We start from the raw sequence: 23919 nt of genomic DNA, 5'->3' as shown, positions 1-23919 counted from the left end.
CGACTTCAAACATATCAGTTGGTAACGCATAGACTTAAAAAGGATAATATTTTATTTCATCCTTTTTGAAGTCGGTTATCTTTTTTTTTGTAAAAAGTTTTTATTTTTCCATTTTTAGTTTTAACGCATTGTTAATAGCGCGACGCGTGAATGAAAAACAACATCATGATTAACACTAAATTCGTGTATCTACTTTAATATATATGTAATCTGGAATTTTCTCGAGTCCGTCTGGGAAATTATAATTCCTGTCACTACACTAAATCCATCCTCCGCCCCGCCACTGACCCAATCCCTCAACCCCCCCAATCACTCAACCTCATAGCGTATCAATCCCTGATCCATGTACCCCTCGGCCCTGAACCAGCACCCCTTCAACCACCACTACCCGACCCCTTAATCTCCGACCCCTTAACTCCTAACCCTAACCCCCGATCAGTAGCCTTACCAGCTTACCAAGAGTTTGACATTGATTTCTTCACTAGCGTGTGTGTAACTTACTTTCTTTGCATCTCGCTCGTACTGGCATATTAGTGCGAGCGAGATGCATAAAAAGTAAGTTACGAAGACGTTAGCGTCGCTAACTTAGCGAATATGTCAATGTCAAACTCGTGGTAAGGCTACACTTGCACTACATCAAATTGACGGTGTTCGGAAGCAAATGCTCGAGTTACTTTAGAAAACACCGAAATCACTTTACACGTGCCTTTAAAAACTGAGGAGTTCCCTCAATTCCTCATGGATTCCACCATCAGACCAGAACCAAAAATAATACGAAAACACCTAGGAGGCAACTCCTTTTAAACAAAAAAAGAATTACTCAAATCGGATCACAGGTGCCGGAGTAATCGCTGAACACTACATTTAATAAATCATCATCATTATCATCAAAACAATCATCATCATCAGGTCTACTTCATCAAAGTGGTGGTTTTCGGGAGAAAATGCTCGAGTTGCTTTAGTAAACACCCAAATCACCATGCATGTGCCTTTAAAAATTGAGGAGTTCCCTCAATTCCTCATGGATCCCATCATCAGAACAGAACCAAATTAAAATGGGACCAACTCGGAGGTAGCTCCTTTCAAACAAAAAAAGAATTACTCAAATCGGACTACGGATGTCGGAGTAATCGGTGAACGAACATAGAAAAAAAAAAAAATAGCCACAACCGAATACAGAACCTCCTCCTTCTATGAAATGGAAGTCGGTTAAAAAAACGAACTATAGGAGGAGTGCGCGAAATGCACGGAGGCGAAACCAACACGTAGAGGCCCTTTTGACCCTTTAATGAGGTAAGGGGTACACCGAGCGGAGCACGAGACAGCATCCGCTAGGGTGTAAGGACTATTGAGAGTTGATGGAATTTAAAATTAACTAGGCTATTGGGTGAAAACGATAGACTAAAAATACCTATTACAATGGAATATTATTAAAATATTAAATTTTTATTTGTCCATAGTTGTCACGAAAATACGAGGTCTACCGCTACTTTGCTCCGATTAAATGCGTGTATCGACTTAATAGCCATGTACCTTAATTAGTTATACAGCTTATGTTGTCGGAGCGATTACTGTGTTTGCTTGTCAGTCTCTGTCCTGTCCCGTGACAATTTCGCAACGCAACAGCAACACTTCAGTACTCTTCAGTAGCCATCAACACACACACAGGTCTAATTACTGTAATTGCTACGACTTCTTAAAAATATATGAAATATTGCCGTTGTAATTAAACGTAATCGCCGAAATACTTCCAGTTTTCCCAATGGAAAATCGAGAATGGAGTATAATTATGTATGTAGGAAAACTCCCCAAAGCGCTTCTACGCCACGACCTGCCAGCTGCAGGGAAATCGGACTCTTTCTGCATAGAGTGTATACCTACTGCATAAATAGAGACTTAATTTATTACGAGTATAACGACTTTGTACGTAATTTTTACCAGTATAAAACCAACCTCATTACAATCAGATTTCAGGAATTCGTGGTTATAAAGTCTCTTTTAAAATGTAGCAAAGTTGAAAATGTATACAAATAATAAATGACGATGAGGTCGTTACGTGAGGCTGAAACAATATATGCAAATAATATGGTGGCTATTTACGTAAAGGGTGAAGTTCTATTTTTTTAATGTAACCTAACAAGAGATTCAATTTCTATTTTCGAAGTAAGTTATATCTACTGTCAGTTTTGAATTATATGCCCTGATTATGCCTTAAATACTTCATAACATGACAAAAACTACCGGTTACCTACTACATTTATTTCAGAATAATTCGCCTCTAATTTTTAAAGAACAGTGACGTCAGTGACTCTACTAAAAGCAGAAATAATATATCATCGAATAAAATGTTTAAATCTTTATAAGCTTTAATATTTCATCAACTTATGTCTTGAAACGTTATCTCCCGCAAAATCATCTCTACCGCGACGTAAATTATGTTACAGCGATACCATCGCACGATAGCGTGCTGCGTCGCGAGGCAGTCCATAACGCCTTCAGACTTCAGACCGAAGTTTCCAAACTATAAACCTATAACTATTAGGTATATTCCAATAAACTTGACCTCGAAACTCCTCCAAGTTTTAGTGGAGAAACAATACGGTGAGGCATTTGGCATTTCATGAGGGACCCGCGTTACGGTCATGTTGAGTGACTAATGACTGTACACGCAACGTCTGCGAGAAATTATAATTTACATACTTGTACTTTGGTATTACGTTACGAGTCACCGTGAACGGAACTTGCGTGAAATACTCAAATATGTAAAAGTCATTTACTTAATAATTAAAATATTGCTGAGTATTTTAACGAATACATAGAATTGAAGTGTCCAATGATTTTTTTTTATGTGATAATAGTCAGCAAACGAGCAGACGAGCTGCCTGATGGCAAGGGGTCATCGTCGCCCATGGATATAAGCAACATCACAGGAGCCACTTAACCACACAATTAGCCACTTTTTTTGCATCATATTATATTCACCTCTACCTTTACATCTAGGGTTCTGGATTAATTGCTAGACTTAGAGTCGAGTATTTACTTACCTAGCGTACTTAGAATTATTTGCCAAAACAATATAGGTACCTAACTACCTAACATAACTCAGGAAGTAATCTGTTTTCGATTAGCTCACCACTTAAGTATTGTAACGAAATATAGCAGTGACCTGCTTTTGTGCAAAGAGTTAAATACTTATATTAGGCGGCGGCGGCGGCGGTGGGGTTGCGTGGCGCTCCGCCCGCCCAGGTAGCGTCCGAGCGGGCAGTCTGCACCTCGCGGGCCAGTCGGAGCCGCGCGCCCTCCGCGCTCGCTCGCGGCCCGCCACCTCCACACATGGCCCGCACGCCGGTCTAACCTCTCCTCTGTTATGGACAAGCGCGGCGCCAGCGGCCGGGACATCCCGAGCATCCTCAAGAAGCCCAAGGGCCGTCGCAAGGGGGACCTGCTCGATAAAAGCACTAAGATCAAGCGGGAGAAGGTGGAGGGCCCGAAGGGCGAGGATGTGAGCGCTCCCCTGCCGCAGGGCTGCACGCCTCTCATGTACGCCTGCCAGCAGGCCGACTACAAGGCAGTCGTCGACGCTATCAACAAAGACGTGAGTCCGGCACGATAGTAACAATAACATCATCATAACATAAATCTTTTAGCATAATTTCGTGATTAGCACGATAAAAGTTGCCTGAAAGCCTCACTTAAATCATTAACAGTAGTGTTATGGAAGGTGTGGGAATATGAAATGAGAAAAGCTTGAGTTTGTGCGGCGCGGCAGACACGCGATGCTCGAGTCGTCTCCGCCTGCCGACACATGCACCGCTGCTACCATATTCACAAAACATTTACGTAGTCTCAACTTTGTTTTATTTTCTGGTATAACTTGACCTGAAAATCCGTAAAAACTATTCTTTATCGGAGACCACACATATATTGGTGCGCCTAAGGTGAGGTGCTCCGCAAACAATGCTATTACAGGGCTCTTGCACATGTTCAGTCAATATTTACACACTTGTTTCGCTAACTACCGAAATAACGCTGAGCTCACGTGGCGTGCGTGGGGCTTGCAGCTAATACCTGCGAAAATAAGGGGTGGGTTGTATTTAACTAACACATAGGTATATAATTGTTCGTATTCACAGTTTCTCGTTAGTAAAACGTGACTCGTAGGTTCGTGATTTGTGAAACCCTACGAGCAAAGTGCCACAATCGAGTACCTACTCTTACCAACCATTTAACATTTTTTTTGTGGGATTTAACTAAGAAACATTTTGTCAACGTTTAGATAGGTACCTAAAATGCTTCTTAGTTAAATCCCATCAAAAATACACAGCATAAGCGAAGGCTTTGTCCCTGAAAAGTTTCAAGCAACTCTATCACACATATTAGATAATTTAATAGGTATAGGCATGGGAAGGTTAGGCAAGGAAATGCACCGACGTCGGTAGGAGTAGCACGGTAACGTGGCCGCGGTTCAATCAATAGGAGGCATCGGCTACACAATAGCAGGGGAACTATTGTCTGTTAGGCCGATTCACGAATAATTTATTACGTAAGTATATTATACGATTTTGCCACGTCAACTTGTTTACATTTTGAGTTTAAGTAGTCGCTTTAAAGCGCTGGCACTTTCATTAGAATTGTTAATGAACATTTTAGAAATAGCGACACTTTAGGTAATAGAGTCTGCCTTCCTTTTAGATGAAGTAAATAATTACATGATGTATCCAGGTACCATTTTAAACCCTACACCAACCAACCATTTTAAACCCTAAATAGTCTATATAATTTTATCACGCCTCTATGACTCCCGAGGGCACTGTTTCATAATCAACGCTTGCGTCCTTCGTAGAGCCCTCCATTCGCCCCTATACTATTTACTTATAAGTCAGACCTTAGTCGGGAAAAGTGTGTCGATTTTGATTTTATATTTTATTTACTCGATGTCGGGACGTCTCTGTTCTAAGTGCTGTTTTATTCTATTTAATGCCGACGTAAAGCATGCTGGCAAGTATCTACCTTAATCATTCTAGTAATAGTTTAGGTTCCTGCATACCAACCTAGACGCGAGATGGAAGAAGTCGGTGGCTTGGCAATACATCTTTCTAACTTTTGGCGTCGGGTGCTTTCCTCCAGAGAATTTACCAACCGGACACCGGAGTTGCCTTTAAGAGCTTACACCTCTTGCCGAAGAGTTTGCCTCTGTCGAAAACCTCGCCCAATTGTCATACTCATGGCATGGACTGAGGCTGACATGGGTACTTATGTGTTACGTACAAATAGCCATGAAGGTACACTTGACGTGCCTCTCCTCCACAAAAATCGGCAGATTGTTTTGTACAGAAAATTACAGACAAGGCGACTCTGGTTGTTAAATTCTCTAAGCTCTCCTCTGAGAAGGTGATTTCTCTCACGTTTCTGTTTAGGGCTAAGTAATAACAAATTACTTACTCGCACTTAATAAAGCTGCATTAATATGGAATTTGATGTATATTGTTGATTTATCCAGGCCGCATCAGTCCGCGTCCGTGACCGCGGGCTCCGCTGCGCGCTGCACTACTGCGCGTCGAGCGGCGCGGGCGCGAGCCAGGCGGCGCGCGCCGCGTGCGCCGACCGGGTGCTCATGGCTCAACCAGCCCTAGCTGACGCAAGAGACGCCGACGGCCTGACGCCGCTGCATCTGGCGGTGGTGCATGGGAACGTGCCGCTAGTGCAGACGCTACTGGCGGCCGGCGCTGATGTCAATGCGAGGGATGATGAGCATCACACCGTCGTTCATTGGGCTACTGGTGAGGAAATTGAGACTTTTTGTTAGGGAGAGCTGCGCTTGATTTTTTACTAGTTCTATTTCTAGCTCTACCAGTAGAACTAGTGGGAATACTTACACCTGTGCGCTCTCTGGCAAATGTGCGTCGTTAACCGACTATTATAGTAGTAACATGAATAAAAATATACCAATACTTAATTGGTAAAGTGGTAAGAAAAGGTAACATACGATACCAAAACCAAATCAAGCTGTCTGCACTCAGTGCACACGATGCGTATAACCAGAGATATATGTAACTTCGTATAAGATAAATAAAGTCTAAGAAAAAAACGTGCCTCGGATGTGGAGAAAAAGTCATTCTCGAATAGATGGCGCCATTATAATTTATACCTTTGGCCTATTGTCGGCTAGATGGCGTTGACGACGCCGTTTGATATTCAGCAATTTTAACACATATCAGTGAAAGAACATGGGTCAGTATGGAACAATAAAAAATAAAAATAATTTATCCGTAAACATATTTTGATTAATTTATACATTTTCAATTTTATTTTAAGTTTTAATCGTGTGTCGATAGATGGCAGAAAGTGTACCGTGACTACAAAATTGACAATGACAGGACCCCTCTATACTATCTATTCTTTTTGGTATAACGTAACGTAAATTCGAGGTACTTACCATACCTACCTACTTTAACTAGGAATAATACTCACCTACCTGTAAACAAAACTTCAACTTGGACACCAAGAAATAGCACAGATAATTCCCTCCATTGTTAGTAAGAATTTGTTCAACTTTTGTCCTGAAATATGTGGCTCCTAAATTACCTCCAACCATATAGAAATGCGATCTACCTCACTGCGTACCTATAATAACAACTGCAACAGCCTTTGAAAAACCGTTTGAATGTGGAATGTATTGCACTAGAACACGGTAAACCCATGGAATGAGTTTTCCAATGGCTATTATGTATGGCTGTAGAGTTAAAGCGATATCGTCTGAATGACTCGTTATCTGCCCGGTGTCACTCGGTGGTGCGCGGCTCACTATCTTCGCTCGTACTGCGAGCTTGCACGCGACCAATTAGTTACATTCGCAACCCGCTTGCGGTTGCATATATGCGTCATTCACAGTTGTTGATTGTGCTTTCAATTTACTTGAGTTCAGTACGGTGGTGTCACGCTTCATATATTAGCAGACGGTTTAATTCACACTTTAGAACTTACTTCTTAGTACGTGCAATGTTATCCACTTCTTTCTCTTGTCTTCATTTTCATCGAAAACAAGCTTAGTATATGAAGGCTATACAGGAAAGCGAGAAAGTTAAGCTATAGCTTAACTTAGTTATTAACTACGAGTATGTCCTGTAGGTTGGTTCTTTTTGTTACAACTCACCTAACAACATTTTAATCTCGAGTCAGATCTTTATGACTCTAAAGCCAGAGCCTAGAGCCTTAATCAGACAAAGAGTTTTAGAAGTTCACCATCTACACTTTCAATTATGTAGGTATTATTCTAATACCTACATATAATTGTACTAAAACCTATCTATATTTTACTCAGTCATAAGTGTTTGTCAAGTGCCTACCATGCATACAACAACATCGTGTCTTCTTGGTATCGATATGAACATTATCGGTAGTTTTCGTGTGGTGTTCGTTCTAGTCATTAGTTCACGCGGAACAATCGATAGTTTAGAAGCGGTTACCCGGTGCGGTGACCGTTCTCTGCCGTGGACTATTATTGATTGGAGAAAAAACTTGTATTACTTAGCGTCACTTACCCGGGGTTAACCGGTTAAACCGTTAACCCAGTGTCAAATTGTGCTGGTAACCACGGTAACTCCAGATTTAACCGGTTATCCCCGGGTTAGTGAATGGTGCAAGTGGCCCTTAGTCTCATACTTTTTCTCGGATTCGGAAAATTCGGACTTTGGAGAGAGAGAGAGTAGGTCACTCGATGTTGTTGAGTCATGTCTACATGACACAGCATTTTCTAATTTTTAATTATAATTGTTAAATAACCAAGTGGACCTACTGTTTTTTACTGACCCAGTAAAGACCTCAAACCCCTGAAATGTAATTTACCAAATTCAAATCTTTACAACCAAATACAGACTTGTGATTGTGAAATTTGCAATATTCAATAAATCGGAGTATTGCAAATTCATGCAAGTTTAGTAAAGAAGAGCAAGTGCAAAAGAAAACGAGGACAATGTATTTTTCCTACATGAAAAGGTATCACATGTGGGTGACATGAAAGATGGCAACCGTTTATACCTGGCACACGATTATACTTAGGTACCTATATACATTCGTCGTATTCAGATTGAAGACACGATACGGGTCTAAATAAATAATTGCAGCAGTTGCCAGGCTATTTACACACTGGCCGGCATAATACTTTCCGGCTTCTTGCCCTAGACTATGTAATATGTCTGTACAGTTTAAGGTCATTTCCGTTGCAGGCTTCTCAACGGACGTCCGACGGTACTGCTGACCTTTCTCTTCCTTCCACTTGCAACTGACTTTGGCCTTAGTCTAATTTTAGTCTAGATATCAGAGCGGCATATTTAATGTTTTACATATTTAACATGTTCTTAATGATGATAAATCTGCCTTAGGAGTGCGTATAGGTATTTATGTAATAATAATAAAGTTAGGCAGATTACGGTGTTGTGGCGTCTGGCACCATTGTTGGCTTAAAGGTTAAAAAACTACTTAATAACCGTGACAAACTAAAAAAGTTTTCTGGGGTTTTGCTCTACCTTCGTTACCTGTACCTACTTAACTCCCCACGTATTGGTTCTATTTGACTGTACGTTACCGTCGGAAAGTTACCTACCAATTAGTGTAAGTCGATGGATAACCATCAAGTTTATGCGGCACTGGTGACCAAGCAGCATATCATAACTATAACCCCGCGGGCACTAAAACTGAAATAGCACTCAAACTGTTAGGCATGAAACAACCGACTTGATTTGCACGACTGCGCTGACCTATAACCATAAAAGTGTAGGTATAACAAAGTAATGAGTAATGTTCTTATCGTGGCCATCTTGGTCCATTATTTAGGGGGGAGAGACACCCCCCTAGTCCGGCGGATCGACCGCCGGCAAGGCCGTGCCCTTGACTGCCCCCACAGGCTACCTAGGACTGGTATTCAGGGTATTGTTGATTGAAAAGGCCGTGTCAGCTTGATGAGTCAATGGTTTATGCAATCGGGGTTTACCGGGCTTAACGCGTGATAAGGCGGTGAATATTTTACGAAGTACTTAAGTCAACATTTAAATGTTTACTGATTTATGGAATGGTATGACAGAATGTTATCATACTCGTAGGTAGTTAATGAGCTAGTTCGATGAGAACGTACTCGAGATACCAAGTATAAGATAATAATGACCCTTTGTAACATTAATGTGTGCAATAAAGTAATAAAATAACACTTGGTACTTATGCAATTAGATGAGTCTCCTTAATATTAGGTTAGGTTAGAGCTCTTATGACTCTACAAATAAGATAGTGTCAGATATTTTTGCGGCCTTCTAAGAGTACTTACCTACATAGAAAAACACCCTGCATATTGAAAATATTTTTTCACACCACCTATTCGGAAAAGAGCTTTTTCTTCCCTGCTAGGAGGGATCAAAGTGGCACTTTTCCTCCCTGCTAGGAGGGATCAAAATGACACTTTTCTGTTCAAGCACACTATTTTTAACTTTTTTTGTACATTATTTTTTTTAGTTTAAATAATCTGTTTAAGCATCACATTGTGTCAACATTAAGATTTTTTTTATTTTCCTCATAGTTGGTGTGAAAAGCAGTATGTGTCACACGGTATCAAAATTATTTCGTCTTGGGCGTTAACACTTGAATCCCTCATTAGCTCATTACGCTCAGGATTCAATGTACGCCCTTGACGGAAATATATCATTTTGATCCCTTGTAACACAAACTACTATTACAATTGTGTGGTGTTTGTGCAGTGTGCGGGGAAGTAGGAGCTCTGCGCGCTGTTCTCGCAGGCGGAGCGGACGCGGCCACTCCGGACCAACACGGTGGTTATCCGCTGCATTACGCGGCGCAGATGTGCGGCGCTCCTGCAGCCACCGATCATCAGGTATCATTTCAATATTCCTTTTATTACCAATAGCGGCCAAGGTACTTTCAATAGTTGTGAAGAGAAATGATTGGAGACTGTCACAATATAAGTATCTAAGGAAGCAATGAGACCCGGGAAATCTCCGCACTTGATGTAGGTACATACATTCTGCACGAGTAGAGCTTTTCCCAAATAGCACAAGCTGTGCTTTGCAGAAAATAACGGCAAGGTTCAGTTTCTTCCTAACATTATGTTATTATGGCACTTATGGACTTGGAAACTATCAAAGGTTTGCATAGATGGCGACATCATAGCTTGCCCCTTTCTCTAGTTTTGTTCTATGAGAGTTGGCTTAAAGGGCTGGCATCCAGGCCATAAAAAAAAAAAAAAAAAAACAAGTACTTATTTGACACAATTCTAGTGATTGTCAGGGCAAGCTATGCAGGCGCTATCTGTCAAATACTACGACCGGCCAACCCCATTTACACGAACGGTCCAATGTTCTCAACGTATACTTAGATATTTTAAAAAGGTAGGTATACGGATATATACTTTTTTATGAGTTATAAGTGTTCTAGAGAATAAGTAACATTGCTAGAATACAGTGTAAGAAATACTTAGATAAGCCCTGGCACTGAAGTAACGGAAAAGGGCCCGTCCGAAATGCGGAATTGCCAAGGCCAAAAGTCATGGTCAGTGGGACCGTGATTATTATAATAGTAATGTGCGTGTTTTCTGTATAACTTTTACGACTTAGTTATTGCGTTCTTTTTTGACTGCAGTACGTAGAGTAGGTACCTATATTATACTTGTAGTAAAATGAGATGAGGGCTATCTAGGCTCTTGCTGGACTCTAGCTGAAAGAAGTGAGATTTCTTGCTCCAAGTAAAGAATAAAACTGAATAAGTAGGTACATGATTTAGTTGTAATAGAGCTGATTAAGTAACTTATTAACTTATACAGCTGCACACTGTGAACTATATTCGTATTTAATGTAAACATGTTAATAAACATTAATGTTTAAGTAAATATCCGTTGTCAGATAAGTACATAGACCCAGTAATGCTCCTCGCTTTGTCACTGGCCAAAAACAACATCAGTTCAGCTATTTCTTCAGGCTCTCCTATCCTATTGAGGGCCGTTCTTTTTTTGTAATTCTCCCATATGGCATCTGCATTTTGCCATCCGCAGTTTTCCAGTATATCGGTCTTCACTGGGCCTGGGTTGACGCTGTTTACTCTAACACCGTACGGTGCCAGCTCTAACGCAGCGCAGCGGGTAAAATGATCTAAAGCTGCTTTGGACACGGAGTATGATGTCAGGCTCAGTACGTTAGGAACGCGAAGAGCCGAAGTGCTACCCGTGTTAATGATGTTGCCTTTTGTTTTTATCAAATGGGGCGCGGCTAGGGTTGTGAGATGGATAGCGGCTCGAACATTCGTTTTCATTACAACGTCGTATGCTTCCAGAATGTTGCCTTCGAGTAACGACGCGCCTTGCCTGGAAGTGCCGGCGTTGTTGATGAGAATGTCTAATTTTCCGAATGTTTCTATGGTTTGTTGGACTATGGAGCTGGCCTCGCGTTCGTCTGCAACGTCAGCTTTGATGACGAGGGGTTGTGGTCCGTGCTGCGCACACTGTTGAGCGACGACGTTGAGTTTGGCTTCGTTCCGGCCTACGAGCGCGACACACGCCCCTTGTTTAGCGAACAGCACTACGGCAGCCGCGCCGATGCCCGAGCTCGCGCCAGTCACCAGGACAACTTTACCGGAGAAACTCATGATGTCGACTGTTTAATCTAGATAACCAGGAGACTGATAATGATAACCTATATATATTGAGTGCGGATTGCGTGATCGTGATTGTTGTTTGATAGATTTAATCTTATAATTATGCAATGATAATGACTATCTAATACCCACTTAAGTACTTACTCGTGATATATGTTACAATTTATGTAACATTCCAAGCCTATTAAAAGCAGATACATGTTCGGGACAATTTTTAATTTTTCATACAACACAACAGTCATCATTGTTGTAGGTGGCGCTGTATACCATTTTTCAATTTTAGCTTTATACGTATGATATGATATCTATCACCTATATACTGCTATTTATAGTATTTATGACTACCCTGCACGTCTCAATTGCCTGGTCACTGTCATATACCTACACAAAAGTACAACTAAAGCAATAAAAACTCATTTTAGTCATCGAATTTCAACTCTATTTGCCAAAGTTGTTTGGCAATTTAGTGATCACAAAACATTGTGGCGCAGTACCGCTGTACTTTTAAAGCTAAAACAGATGGCGCTCCATCTGTTTCAGCTATGAAACTAGAGGCACCTTTTTAGACTTTACCTCTCTATTACAATTAACTCTTTCTATTATACAGGGTGATCAATCCAAATGGGTCAGTATGGAGAAGTCAGAAACTATAAGATATAGCGAAATCTGTTCTTAGGAACCATGGCTTCGATTTTAGATTTAATAATAAAGGCATTCAATTTTTTTTTAAATCTGTCATACATAACCGGGATTCGAACCTGGTCAATATTCTTGTTGTTTGTTTGTATGGCAACTTTTAAACGATGCGTGATAGGTGGGGGGTGCTCGACCAAATATCATAGAGGGCCCCGAGACAAAACAAACTACATAAAAAAAAATCAAAATAGCCGACTTTTTTTTATTTTTTTCAAGTTGGTCCGAGCGCGCTGAAATTTGGCATGCGGCCAGCCTGGGGGCCCAAAATTACCATGTCAAAAATTTTTTTTGGAAAAATCCAAAATCACTGCTGACACGGGTAAAGTCAAATTTCCAAGTAGGTTAAGCGAGCCCGAAGGGCGAGCTTCAGGCCGGGAGGCCAAAGGCTGATCCCGGCGGAGGGCCGAAGGCCCGGAGTTTCCACCCCGACTCCCAATAGGAAAAGTGTTGGGTCGTGTTTAAGCTCCAACTTCCCCCTCTCGTGTGACACTTCGGGCCTTCGGCCCTACGCGGAGCTCGGCCTTCGGCCTTCGCAAGCCTCGACGCTTCGCCGTCGGGCATTCGGCCCGCCGGCTTCGCTCAGTTCGCTCATCAAGACAGTTGACTTGGTATGGTAGAACGCTTGGAAGCACCCCATTCACGCAGCTCGGCCTTCGGCCTCGCGTTGTGAGTCGGGGTGGAGGCTCCGGGCCTTCGGCCTTCCGCTGGGGTCGGCCTTCGGTCTCCCGGCCTGAAGCTCGCCCTTCGGGCTCGCTTAACCTACTTGAAAATTTGGCTTTGCCCGTGTCCGCCGCCATTTTAGATTTTTTTTAATTTTTTTTGACATGGTAATCTTGGGCCTTTAGGCTCGCCTCGCCTCGGCTCGGCTTAAAGGACATTATCGTATGCAATAATCGTCAGGCGATTATCGTATTAAAATGTTTACACTCATGCGAGAAATAAAAACTCGCCTACGATTATGTCATGCGATACTCGAACGGAGATTATCGCCAGGCGAAATAGTTTACACGGGGAGCTGCATTCTAGGGGGATATTTGCATACGATTTCTCGACTCGTCTAAACTGGTTCTCGTATAACATTATTTCACGTATGTGCGAGTATCGCACGAATCGGTGCGAACCGATTATCATACGAGTTTTACCTGTCAACTTACGTGATTATTTAATAATGATTACCACCATACTGTCAATATTTGTAATTATGACGACCACTCTGGCTTAGTGGGTAGTGGCCCTGCCTGTGAAACCGATGGTCCTGGGTTCGAATCCCAGTAAGGGCATTTATTTGTGTGATGACACAGATATTTGTTCCTGAGTCATGGTTGTTTTCTATGTATTTAAGTACATATTTACATATTATATATATCGTTGTCTGAGTACCCACAACACAAGCCTTCCTGAGCTTACTGTGGGACTTAGTCAATCTGTGTAAGAATGTCCTATAATATTTATTTATTTATTATTTATTTAATTATATTAGTTATTACTCACATTATTTTTAATTTTTAATATAATTTAAATTGCATTTATTTTATTATGGCTCTTAGCTAAAATGGAATGGCGTTGACTTTAAGAAAAAAAAAGTTAGGGGGAGACAGCAGCATTTTGTTCTGAGTTATGGCAATTAATAAAACATTTGAAATTTCCCAAAAAAACGTAAGTACAAATTTGGAACGTCAACATACGCAAAGTTATTTCAGATGTATAAAAGCTACGAATGCTTAAATATGAAACCCGGAAGACATCAATTACAAAAACAGGGATGCAAGAGAAGCAGCACTTTATTCATTTTTGCATGAGGTGGCAATTAAAGATTTTGGTCCAAAATGAAAATAAAATAAAGATTAAAAATACACTCATGATGGCAACTGAATAGCACATGAACTCGAAGTACGATTCTCGCATTCAAATTTTGTTTACACGGCGATATCCAATCATCAAGGGCGAGGCGATTATCGCTCCGTCTTGTGCGATATCGTACGTATAGTTTACATGATACTCTATTTTTCCTCGTGCTACGATAATCGCACGGTCGGCGCGAGAAACTCGAACCATGTAAATGGGCCTTTTAATCTCAGCGCGTTCGGACTAACTTGAAAAATTAAAAAAAAGTCGGCCATTTTGATTTTTTTTAATGTAGTTTGTTTTGTCTCGGGGCTCTCTATGATATTTGGTCGAGCACCCCCCACCTATCACGCATCGTTTAAAAGTTGCCATACAAACAAACAACAAAAATATTGACCAATGTTCGAATCCCGGTTATGTATGATAGATTAAAAAAAAAATTGAATGCCATTATTATTAAATCTAAAATCGAAGCCATGGTTCCTAAGAACAGATTTCGCTATCTCTCATAGTTTCTGACTTCTCCATACTGACCCATTTGGATTGATCACACTGTATATAAACTCTTTAACATTATCTTGTAAACTCCGTCCAATTTACAGAGCCGAGGCGCGGCACTGGAGGTGCTCCGAGCGCTAGTAAAGGAAGGTGGCGCGAGAGTGGACGTCCGCGATGCAGACGGCCGCACGCCGCTGCTCTGGGCCGCATCCGCTGGTTCCGCTGCTGCCGTACTCGCGCTGCACCAGGCTGGTGCTAAAGTTGACGATGCCGATAGGTGACTTACTAAAACTATAGTTTTAATCCCCCAGTCGCCGACCACTGTAAGATTTCACTATGAGATTGGGAATGGGGCTTTTTAACCTCTTGAACGGCAAGAACACCTAAGGCTAGGTTCACACGGCGTAATTTGTAAGGAAACGATCAAAGTCATTCACACGGCGTCTATGCGGGAAAGCCCCGTCTAGCCGTCTCATAGACTAGGAATCCTCTAGACGGAGTTTAAAGCAATTAATTCATGCAACCGATGCTGCCAAAAATGCGGGGGTGCGCGGGACGAGGTGAGCGAAGTCCCGTGCCGTGATTGGTCCGTTCAAACGACGAACGAGTTCCCGGACGTCACACAAAGACACTTTCGACTCGAACATGGAGTAAAATTACCGCATGCGTGGCAGCGGGGGTAGCGCGACTATACTCAGTCTAGAAGATGTTTTGTCTGTGAGCCGTCTGAACGATTTTGAACGTCTCTATACAAATTTTGCTGGCACTACGGTATTCGATAAAATACCGTGTACGGTATACGGGAAAAAATTACGCCGTGTGAACCTAGCCTAAAGGTATCGTTACTAAGTCGTGCCCACCGCGCCAAGAATCACTATAGATGTTATGGCGGACGCTGTACGACGTATTACGAGTAGGGTTTATGTACATTAGCTCGCTTGCGCCCGGGATCTTGGAGTTTGAGTGATTTTTGTGTTTATTTATTTGTGAACAGGGACGGACTAACGGCACTACATTGCGCTGCAGCGCGCGGACACACCGAAGCACTAGAAACGCTAGTCGGTCTTTGCGGCGCTCGCGTTGACGTAGCGGACTCGCACGGCTGCACCCCTCTCCACTACGCAGCCGCGCTAGGCCATGCCGATGCCACGGCGGCTTTACTGCAGCATGGTTCAGATGCTCATCGCCAGGATCGGCGGGGACGCAGTCCCGCACACACTGCGGCCGCTAAAGGACAGATTGAGACTGTCCGCATACTCGGTATTAAAACTGTTCCTTTAAAAAAACTTTCAACAACGACACAGTCTTAAGTGTTCACCATTTAACTTTTTTCTAAAATGTTTTTACTTTATTTCAGGAGCGAGAGGGACGAATTTATGGTTGCGAAACTCTAAAGGCGATTTACCATTGCACGAGGCTGTGGCTTCCGGCAGAAGGGAATTAGTGAAATGGCTCTTAGATGGACGGCCTTCCCAAGTCAATGCTACGAATCATGAAGGTCGTACTCCACTGCACATCGCAGCGGCCACTGACAACGCTGATCTGTGTCGTCTCTTGTTGGATCGTGGCGCAGAAGTTAATCCCGTAGCGAGGTCCTCTAAGAATGAGCCAATGACGCCTTTAGATTGTGCGACAACCCGCGGCCATAGATCCACTGCTAAATATTTGCAAATGCACGGCGGCCTCCCAGCGTCGAAACTAGGAAATACAGAAATTGTAATTGATGGCGCCCCAATAACAGCTTTACCAACGCGTAGGGTAACTAGCACAAAAATTGATGTACGAGATAGGATTAGGATAGAAAAAAGGGAAGTAGTTGAGCTTTCCAGTCCTATCCATGATAGAAGGCAGGCAAGAAACAGAATGGATAGTGATAGCACTAATGGTTCATCAACTGATGACAAGAGATCGAGACGAAGGTCTGATAACAAATATACTAGTAGACATCAAGATAGACGAAAAAGATTAATCGAACCTCAAAAAAGTTTCAGCGATGGGTATGATACAGAATTAGAAGGACAGGCAAAGGACGAATCATATGGTCGAAAACATAGAAAGGGTAGTAAAAAGAATAGGTCTAAAAGTGAGCCCTCAAGGCGAAGTAGAAGTAACTCAAGATATCGAGGACGCCATCGGTCTGCATCTCATAGTTCATCTGGTTCAGAAACATATCCAGAGAAAAAGAAAAGTAAACGGCATCGCAAGCGTGGAAGAAGGAGGTCAACTTCTTCATCAGAAAGTAGTAGTTCTGAATCGAGCGAAAGACGGAGTACAAAACGCAAAGGAAAGAAAACCTCAATTCATATTGAGAACGACGATGAAAAACAGAGTGTCAACATTGTAAAATATAAAAGCGCCGATAATGTACAGCGCTCTGAAACAAAAGAAGATATCCCTGCGTTGACTTCACCAGCTACAGAAATTACTGAAAAAAAGGAATCGGATAAAGAAGAAAAGCAACTAGTAAAGAGTAAGACTCTCAGTGAAACTGAGACTGATAACTTATCAGTAAAGACAAATATGATTGTTACAGAGGCACAAATACACATGGAACGCGAGTCAAGTCAACATGGAAGTTCCGAAATTACAGTAACTGTTGATTCATCAAATAATGTTTCCATAGAAACAGCCAACCTCTCAGTAACGCATAAAGATTTAAACGAGGAGGCTAAATTAGAGGCAGACGTTGCAGTATCAAGTAGTGTAACTGAAGAAGCTCAGATCAATGATACGACTACAGGGCCACAGCCTTCAGGAGAAAATGCCGCAGAAAAGTTAAAAACTCCTGAGAACCAATCAAAAGGTGAAAGCGCACCTTCAAAGTCTGATCAGGAAAATGAAAATACACAATCCGTGGAAAAGATGGGTTTAGAAACTCAGATAAATGAGAAACAATCAAAATCACTAGAGAGTGATAAAGATCCCTCTCGAGATTCGGCTAAAGATGACAAGGAAAAGTCAAAAGAAACGTCAGCAAGTTCCAGTTTAGAACGGACTAGGAAAAAATCTTTTCAAGTGTTGGCTGGCCCGGAAGAATTATTACTGCAAAGTAAAGACGCAGGAGAACTTACCACTACGTTAGACATTAATGCTGAAAGAAAAGATTCGCGGGACAAAAGTGGCTCTCCAACGGTGTCTTTTGCTAATAAAGACGAGGTTTTTGAAAGTAAGGACTCAGGTAAACAGCCTGATCACCTAATGGGCGAGCAAGTGATTCATGGTGAAGTAGGTCCAGGAAGTGGCAGTGTGGATAAGAAATTAAGTAGTGAAAGTACTTTAGCGAGTGCTGATGAAAAACGAAAAGAATATTCTTCCACAACAGCAACAGGCAGCAGCAATGAAATTGCACCTACTACAGATAAGGGTTTGATTACAGTAATTGACGATAAGACTGCGGCGGAAGATCGCGCTGTTCAACAAGTTCTATTGGAGAATACTTCAGATGATATCAATTTACCCTTACCTGTTTCACCTAAACGAAAATCATCTAAGGACAGCCAAGGAAGCAGTAGAAAGAGCAGTATTTATGAAACCGAGAGTTATAAAGTACTATCCGACATTGCAAGTGTTACCGATGTTAGCACTGGTATTCTTAAAAAGTCTAAAGTTGACGAAGGTTCCTTAGACGACGAAAAAGAAATTATCAAAGATTCATTTGGACGTGTCGCCAGTGTTAGTGATAACGAAATATACAGTCACTCTGAAGTTAATGGTCGTAGAAAACGTTTCCGTAAAAAGGGTAGAACAAAGAGTCGCTTAACTATTAGGTCTAAAAGTGAGAATTCAGAGAGGGGGTATGAATCCAGTGGACTAATGGATTCAGGGTTTGAGCCTAGTCCTAGAGCAGTTCAGCGCCGAATAATGAGTCCCCGTCTTGCAGCTTATTATAGGCAGAGAAACGCGAGCGGGAGATATTCTGGTAAATCCGACAGTAGAATTCCTGTGCGAAAACCAGGAGATAAAAACGCAGTGGATATGAAATCTGTTACTCAACGCATTCAAACGAACATGAGACGGTGAGTAGTCAAGTCATGATGATACTCTCAAAGCTACTACCCTAATAGCATTTTCCTGTAGGGATTTTGTTGGGCCTTTGTTTACGTATTAGTTGGGCAACCGTTATATTTGGCCGTACGATTTGCTGGAGGGCCCTCGACAAAGGCCCTCCCGAAGATTCCCAACAGAGGGCCATAAGAGTAATTTTTTCGTTAGGCCTATTTAAATTAATCATACAATTATTCAACGGTGGTGGTTTTGGTTGGGCCGTGGTTGGGCCTATACACATTTGTTTGATGGTTGGTTAATTGTTACATTTGGCCGTACGATTTGCTGGAGGGCCCTCGACAAAGGCCCTCCCGAAGATTCCCAACAGAGGGCTATTAGAGTATTTTTTTCGTTGGGCCTATTTAAATAAATCATACAATTATTCAACGGTGGTGGTTTTGGTTGGGCCGTGGTTGGGCCTATACACAATTGTTTGATGGTTGGTTAATTGTTACATTTGGCCGTATGGCTTGCTGTAGGGCCAACTGCAAAAAAATAAAAAAGGGCAATTTTTTCGTTGTGCTTCTGTTTGCAAATTCAACAATTACCCAACGGCAAGTCAGAGGTCGGTAGGTAGTCGTGCACCAGGTTGAAGGCCCAACACAGCTTGTCCCACAAAGGGCCATTGTAACTTTAACGTTGGGCCTTGTGTAGGATTCTTACAATACTACCGTAGGTAAATAGTTGTGTAATTTATAGTGTGCCTACAGTCTATTAGTCTATTATGTAATGGGCTTTTGTTTACGAGTCCTACAGTTACCCTACGTTAAGTGGTTGTGTAATACGACGTTGGGCCTTTGCTGATAAATATTACAATTACACTACGGTAGGCATTGGTTGTATCCACATGAAGGCCCTAGGCAGCAGTTGTTGTTAATCTTCTCTGTATCGTTCCAATTTTAGTATATGTACTGCCGAAGCAAGTACACTTACTATACACTCTAATTTGTATATATACTAACCGCACTTCGAAACTTCGTAAGCGAGATTTATGTTTTTTGAGATTTAAATTGAGAAAATGTAGGTAAAATACAATTTTTTACATTTATTTGTAAATTTTATAGTAATAGCTATTAGATTTATAAGTTACTTTTAAAAAATATTATGATTATATCCGGAATAATCGAGAAAATAACTATAACTTCGATGTTTGGAGACAGTAACGCCATCTAGTGACGCCACAAGCAAACTCAACTGGTATTGTTGGGCATCAGTACCACAGCCAATGTTGGTAAATGCGATATTTGTGCTCACTGGGCCAACGAATGTTATCGTTGTTTAGCCACCGGTACCAAAATACACAAAGGCCCATTGTTAGGCGTCAGTGCCACAGCCAATGTTGGTAAATACGATATTTGTCATCATTGGGCCATCGGATGATATCGTTGATTTGCCAACGTTACCAAAATAAACAAAGGCCCATTGTTGGGCATCAGTGCCACAGCCAACGTTGGTAAATGCGATTTTTGTCATCATTGGGCCATCGGATGATATCGTTGATTAGCCAACGTTACCAAAATATACAAAGGCCCATTGTTGGGCATCAATGCTACAGCCAATGTTGGTAAATGCAATATTTGTCGTCATTGGGCCATCGGATGATATTGTTGATTAGCCAACGTTACCAAAATACACAAAGGCCCATTGTTGGGCATCAATGCTACAGCCAATGTTGGTAAATGCGATATTTGTCGTCATTGGGCCATCGGATGATATCGTTGATTAGCCAACGTTACCAAAATAAACAAAGGCCCATTGTGGGGCATCAGTGCCACAGCCAATGTTGGTAAATGCGATTTTTGTCATCATTGGGCCATCGGATGATATTGTTGATTAGCCAACGTTACCAAAATACACAAAGGCCCATTGTTGGGCATCAATGCTACAGCCAATGTTGGTAAATGCGATATTTGTCGTCATTGGGCCATCGGATGATATCGTTGACTAGCCACCGTTACCAAAATACACAAAGGCCCATTGTTGGGCATCCGTGCCACAGCCAATGTTGGTAAATGCGGTATTCGTCACCATTGGGCCAACGAATGTTATCGTTGTTTAGCGAACGGTAGCAAAATACACAAAGGCCCATTGTTGGGCATCACTGCCACTGCCAATGTTGGTAAATGCGATATATGTCATCATTGGGCCAACGAATATTATCGTTGTTTAGCCAACGGTACCAAAATACACAAAGGCCCATTGTTGGGCATCTGTGCCACAGCGAATGTTGGTAAATGCGATGGTGGGCCAATACAAAATTAATGTTGGCTACGGAACGAACCTCATCCCAACGTTTTCCCGACCGTTGGCACCGTAGGCCCCAACGAAAATGCTACTAGGGTAGCAGTAACTAAAACAGATCACCCCAATTAGTACCCTCTATTGGCTCTAATTAATAGTTAGAAGAATAGATAATTGATTTTCTTTTGTTTTGCAGATATTATTGCGAGAGGAAGATCTTTCAACATTTACTGGAGCTGAAGCGTCTCCAGATCCGAACAAGTAAAACCAACGAAGCAGTTCTCGTTAAGCGAGCCATCGAAGAGTATAACAAGTCGAGCTTGGCAAGCGTGGGCCTCGGCACCTACAGCAGCGTCGACTACTCATTCAGCAGCTTTGAAAAATTCCTCTACGAAAGTCTTAGGAAATTGCAGAAAAGTGGCAAAAGACACTTGGACAATCTTCCCGAGAGACCAATAGATTTTGACTACGGAGAGAGTGAACTGTATAAAATGAGTTCGATTCCTGATAATCCTTGCCTCTGCACGAGCAAGACTCATCGATGTTTTCACGCGGTTCACGCCTACACCGGCATCCCATGCTCAGCTTATAGTGAGTACCTGGTCTACATAACATTTACCGTAAACACAAGTACTCGTACCTAAATTTACAATACGTAATTAATCAATCACTCACTTCAGACGCGGCATATCCGTGCCAAGTAAAATTAATTACCTGTTTACTTAATGGTTTCCGACTCATTTGTTATTTTCCTTATACTAAAACCAACATATGTTTTCAGTACCCTATAAGTGGAATCACCACACAATGCCCAAGCCCTCTACAGCTGACCCAAGTACCAAATCAAAAGGATTCCTGCCAAAAATAGCCTCAAAGTCGCCTTCGAGCTCGTCAGGAAAGGCTCACGTCACTCTTGAGGTGTCTCACGGGTCTGAGCGGCAGCTGATCGCATTGCCGGCTGAGAAACTCGACAAAAACAAAAGATACTACGTCACATTCACTGTGAAAGGCTCAGAACCTCCATCAGATAACGACAACGGGTCACCTTCTTCCAACAAAGCTAAAGCAAGCGTACGAAGTGGCTAATTAATATTTCCGACGATTCATGATGATTCTCTATTTTTACTCACTGCCATATAAAGATGTAGAAATATAAAAAATATTGGCAAGTAATTTTGCACCGTATAGGTACCAAAGGTACAAGTGGATTTTATTGGCTATTTTGTTGAAAATTGTTATTGTGATTTTGATTGACTGATTGATGCCGTCCAGTAGCATAATGTGAAAACATTAAAAAGAAAATTAACATCTATTTTTCTAATAGTATTAAACAGAAATATTCAATATTGCATAAATTATTTATAACGACTTGAGTATACATAATATACATATCATCCCCGTTCATAGTAGTTCTAAATACCTATTATGCAATCTCTAATTATTTTTACAAAGTAGATGATTTTGTCTATTCAATAATACACAAGTCATGCGATTGTGTTGTCTTCCTTTACCAGAAGTAATTTAATTATTAGCACAATAATATTCGAAGAAATGTTCGACGTTTTGCAAGCACAACTGTCAATACTCAATTATTTAGATAACTTATTACTATAAGTAAAACAACTATAAATACATTTTGTTATTATTTCCTGCTAACGTTACCCAACCCAACCCGACTCTTATTTGTTTATAATAAAATTAATAAACAAGGAAAACCACACTAGTAATTAGTGCGGATGAGTAAATAAGTAGATTAATTATTAGTTATTTACGAAATGTAAACAAAAATATTACAAATAAGTCTTTATTTAGATCATTTAAATAAATAAGAATCACATTAAACAACGTACACAACGATTAAACCTAAGAAGGTCCAGCGCCGTGGCGTTACGAATCCTAAATCCTGAATGCTCGTCTGAATAATGGGGAAATATAACTAGTGGAACACTATGAAATATCAAGTGAGTTGAATACGAGTACTGTAACACTACGCTACTGATGGACCAACAAATAAAATGACAATATAAAAAATAAATAACTAAAAACCACATATTTAGGCGGAGATTTTACTATAGAAATCTAGACGCCGAGCAGTAGGGCAACACCGGCTAGAGTCCATCGCGTTGGCTTGTCTTTCGTCTTCAAGTTGAAAGTCCAGACGAATGTCGGCCCTCGCATTCTGGAATAATTTTATCATCATCAGACTGACAGACGATTGACACTCTTTCAAGCAAAAATTGGCATATTACTTGTACTGTACCTACCCAACAAGGAAAACTATGAACATTATACATACTAATAAATAAAGACACGTTTACATTTTACTTGGCTACCCTAATTCATTCCACAGGGGACTTACTTTGGACTATAGAACGCACTTAGCGGATCTTACAGACGGGTCGGTCATTGATACATGTTGTTCCAGCCTGTGCTTGTCAGGACAAACACAGTAACACAGGTGTCATCGTCTTGATTTATAATTTAGATAACGGGGACTATTCGGAAAAGTTCGATCATGCCCGACTCCATAAAATCACTAGCCGTATCCCGACAAGTAAGTAAGTAACACTTTATTGTACGGAAGAGAAGAATACAGGTACATCAGATAGAACAAGAATAGGGCGAACTTATCCCTAAGAGGGGTCTCTTCCAGTTAACCTACAGGTACCTAAAGAGTAATTAAAAGCTAAACCTAGTGAGATCCCACCATAACGCAATGGAGATAAAGACTATAACTAATCCCTACACTTATCGGATCTTATAAACGGGGCACTCATAAAGCTTGAACACGCCAAAACGTGGGCACATAAAATTACAAATAAATAGAAAATAAAGGTCTAATGGAGCGAAATATATATTGAATATAATTGAAAATATTATAGTTTATCATGCTAATATACTAGACTATCATTTCAGCCTCAGGATTTGACATGTCACAGACTTCGT

At 41.3% G+C, this 23919-nt stretch overlaps 3 protein-coding genes across 3 annotated transcripts in view; 1 reads left to right on the top strand and 2 right to left on the bottom strand.

The window, feature by feature from the left end:
• Positions 1-3213: 3213 nt before the first annotated feature.
• Positions 3214-22605, top strand: LOC134673128 (protein phosphatase 1 regulatory subunit 12A). The gene is made up of 8 exons (XM_063531067.1): positions 3214-3595; positions 5501-5780; positions 9744-9877; positions 14793-14965; positions 15683-15948; positions 16046-18704; positions 21170-21564; positions 21755-22605. Exons 1-8 carry the CDS (start codon positions 3368-3370, stop codon positions 22057-22059), a joined length of 4440 nt encoding a protein of 1479 aa, XP_063387137.1. The 5' UTR covers positions 3214-3367; the 3' UTR covers positions 22060-22605.
• LOC134673158 (uncharacterized oxidoreductase TM_0325-like) lies at positions 10108-12261 on the bottom strand. The gene has a single exon (XM_063531105.1). It carries the CDS (start codon positions 11638-11640, stop codon positions 10873-10875), a length of 768 nt encoding a protein of 255 aa, XP_063387175.1. The 5' UTR covers positions 11641-12261; the 3' UTR covers positions 10108-10872.
• Positions 22606-22763: 158 nt separating the features above from the next.
• Positions 22764-23919, bottom strand: part of LOC134673175 (dynein beta chain, ciliary-like) — a 75588-nt gene continuing 74432 nt past the window's right edge. Inside the window, exon 83 of the mRNA XM_063531130.1 lies at positions 22764-23152. Coding sequence (XP_063387200.1) covers positions 23053-23152 — 100 coding nt within the window. The 3' untranslated portion in view covers positions 22764-23052. The remainder of the gene's footprint in view (positions 23153-23919) is intronic.

The sequence above is a fragment of the Cydia fagiglandana genome, chromosome 18 (genome assembly GCF_963556715.1).
Source record: "Cydia fagiglandana chromosome 18, ilCydFagi1.1, whole genome shotgun sequence".
NCBI classification, from domain to species: Eukaryota; Metazoa; Arthropoda; class Insecta; order Lepidoptera; family Tortricidae; genus Cydia; species Cydia fagiglandana.
The sequence above is the reverse complement of the archived record's forward strand: the minus strand, read 5'-3'. Positions and strand labels throughout refer to the sequence as shown.

Excerpts from the sequence above, each read along its gene's own strand:
- LOC134673128 (XM_063531067.1), top strand. The coding sequence starts at position 3,368 with ATGGACAAGCGCGGCGCCAGCGGCCGGGACATCCCGAGCATCCTCAAG. Across the intron at positions 15,949-16,045 it reads TGAGACTGTCCGCATACTCG|GAGCGAGAGGGACGAATTTA; the intron begins GTATTAAAACTG and ends ACTTTATTTCAG. Across the intron at positions 18,705-21,169 it reads ATTCAAACGAACATGAGACG|ATATTATTGCGAGAGGAAGA; the intron begins GTGAGTAGTCAA and ends TTTGTTTTGCAG.
- LOC134673158 (XM_063531105.1), bottom strand. The coding sequence starts at position 11,640 with ATGAGTTTCTCCGGTAAAGTTGTCCTGGTGACTGGCGCGAGCTCGGGC.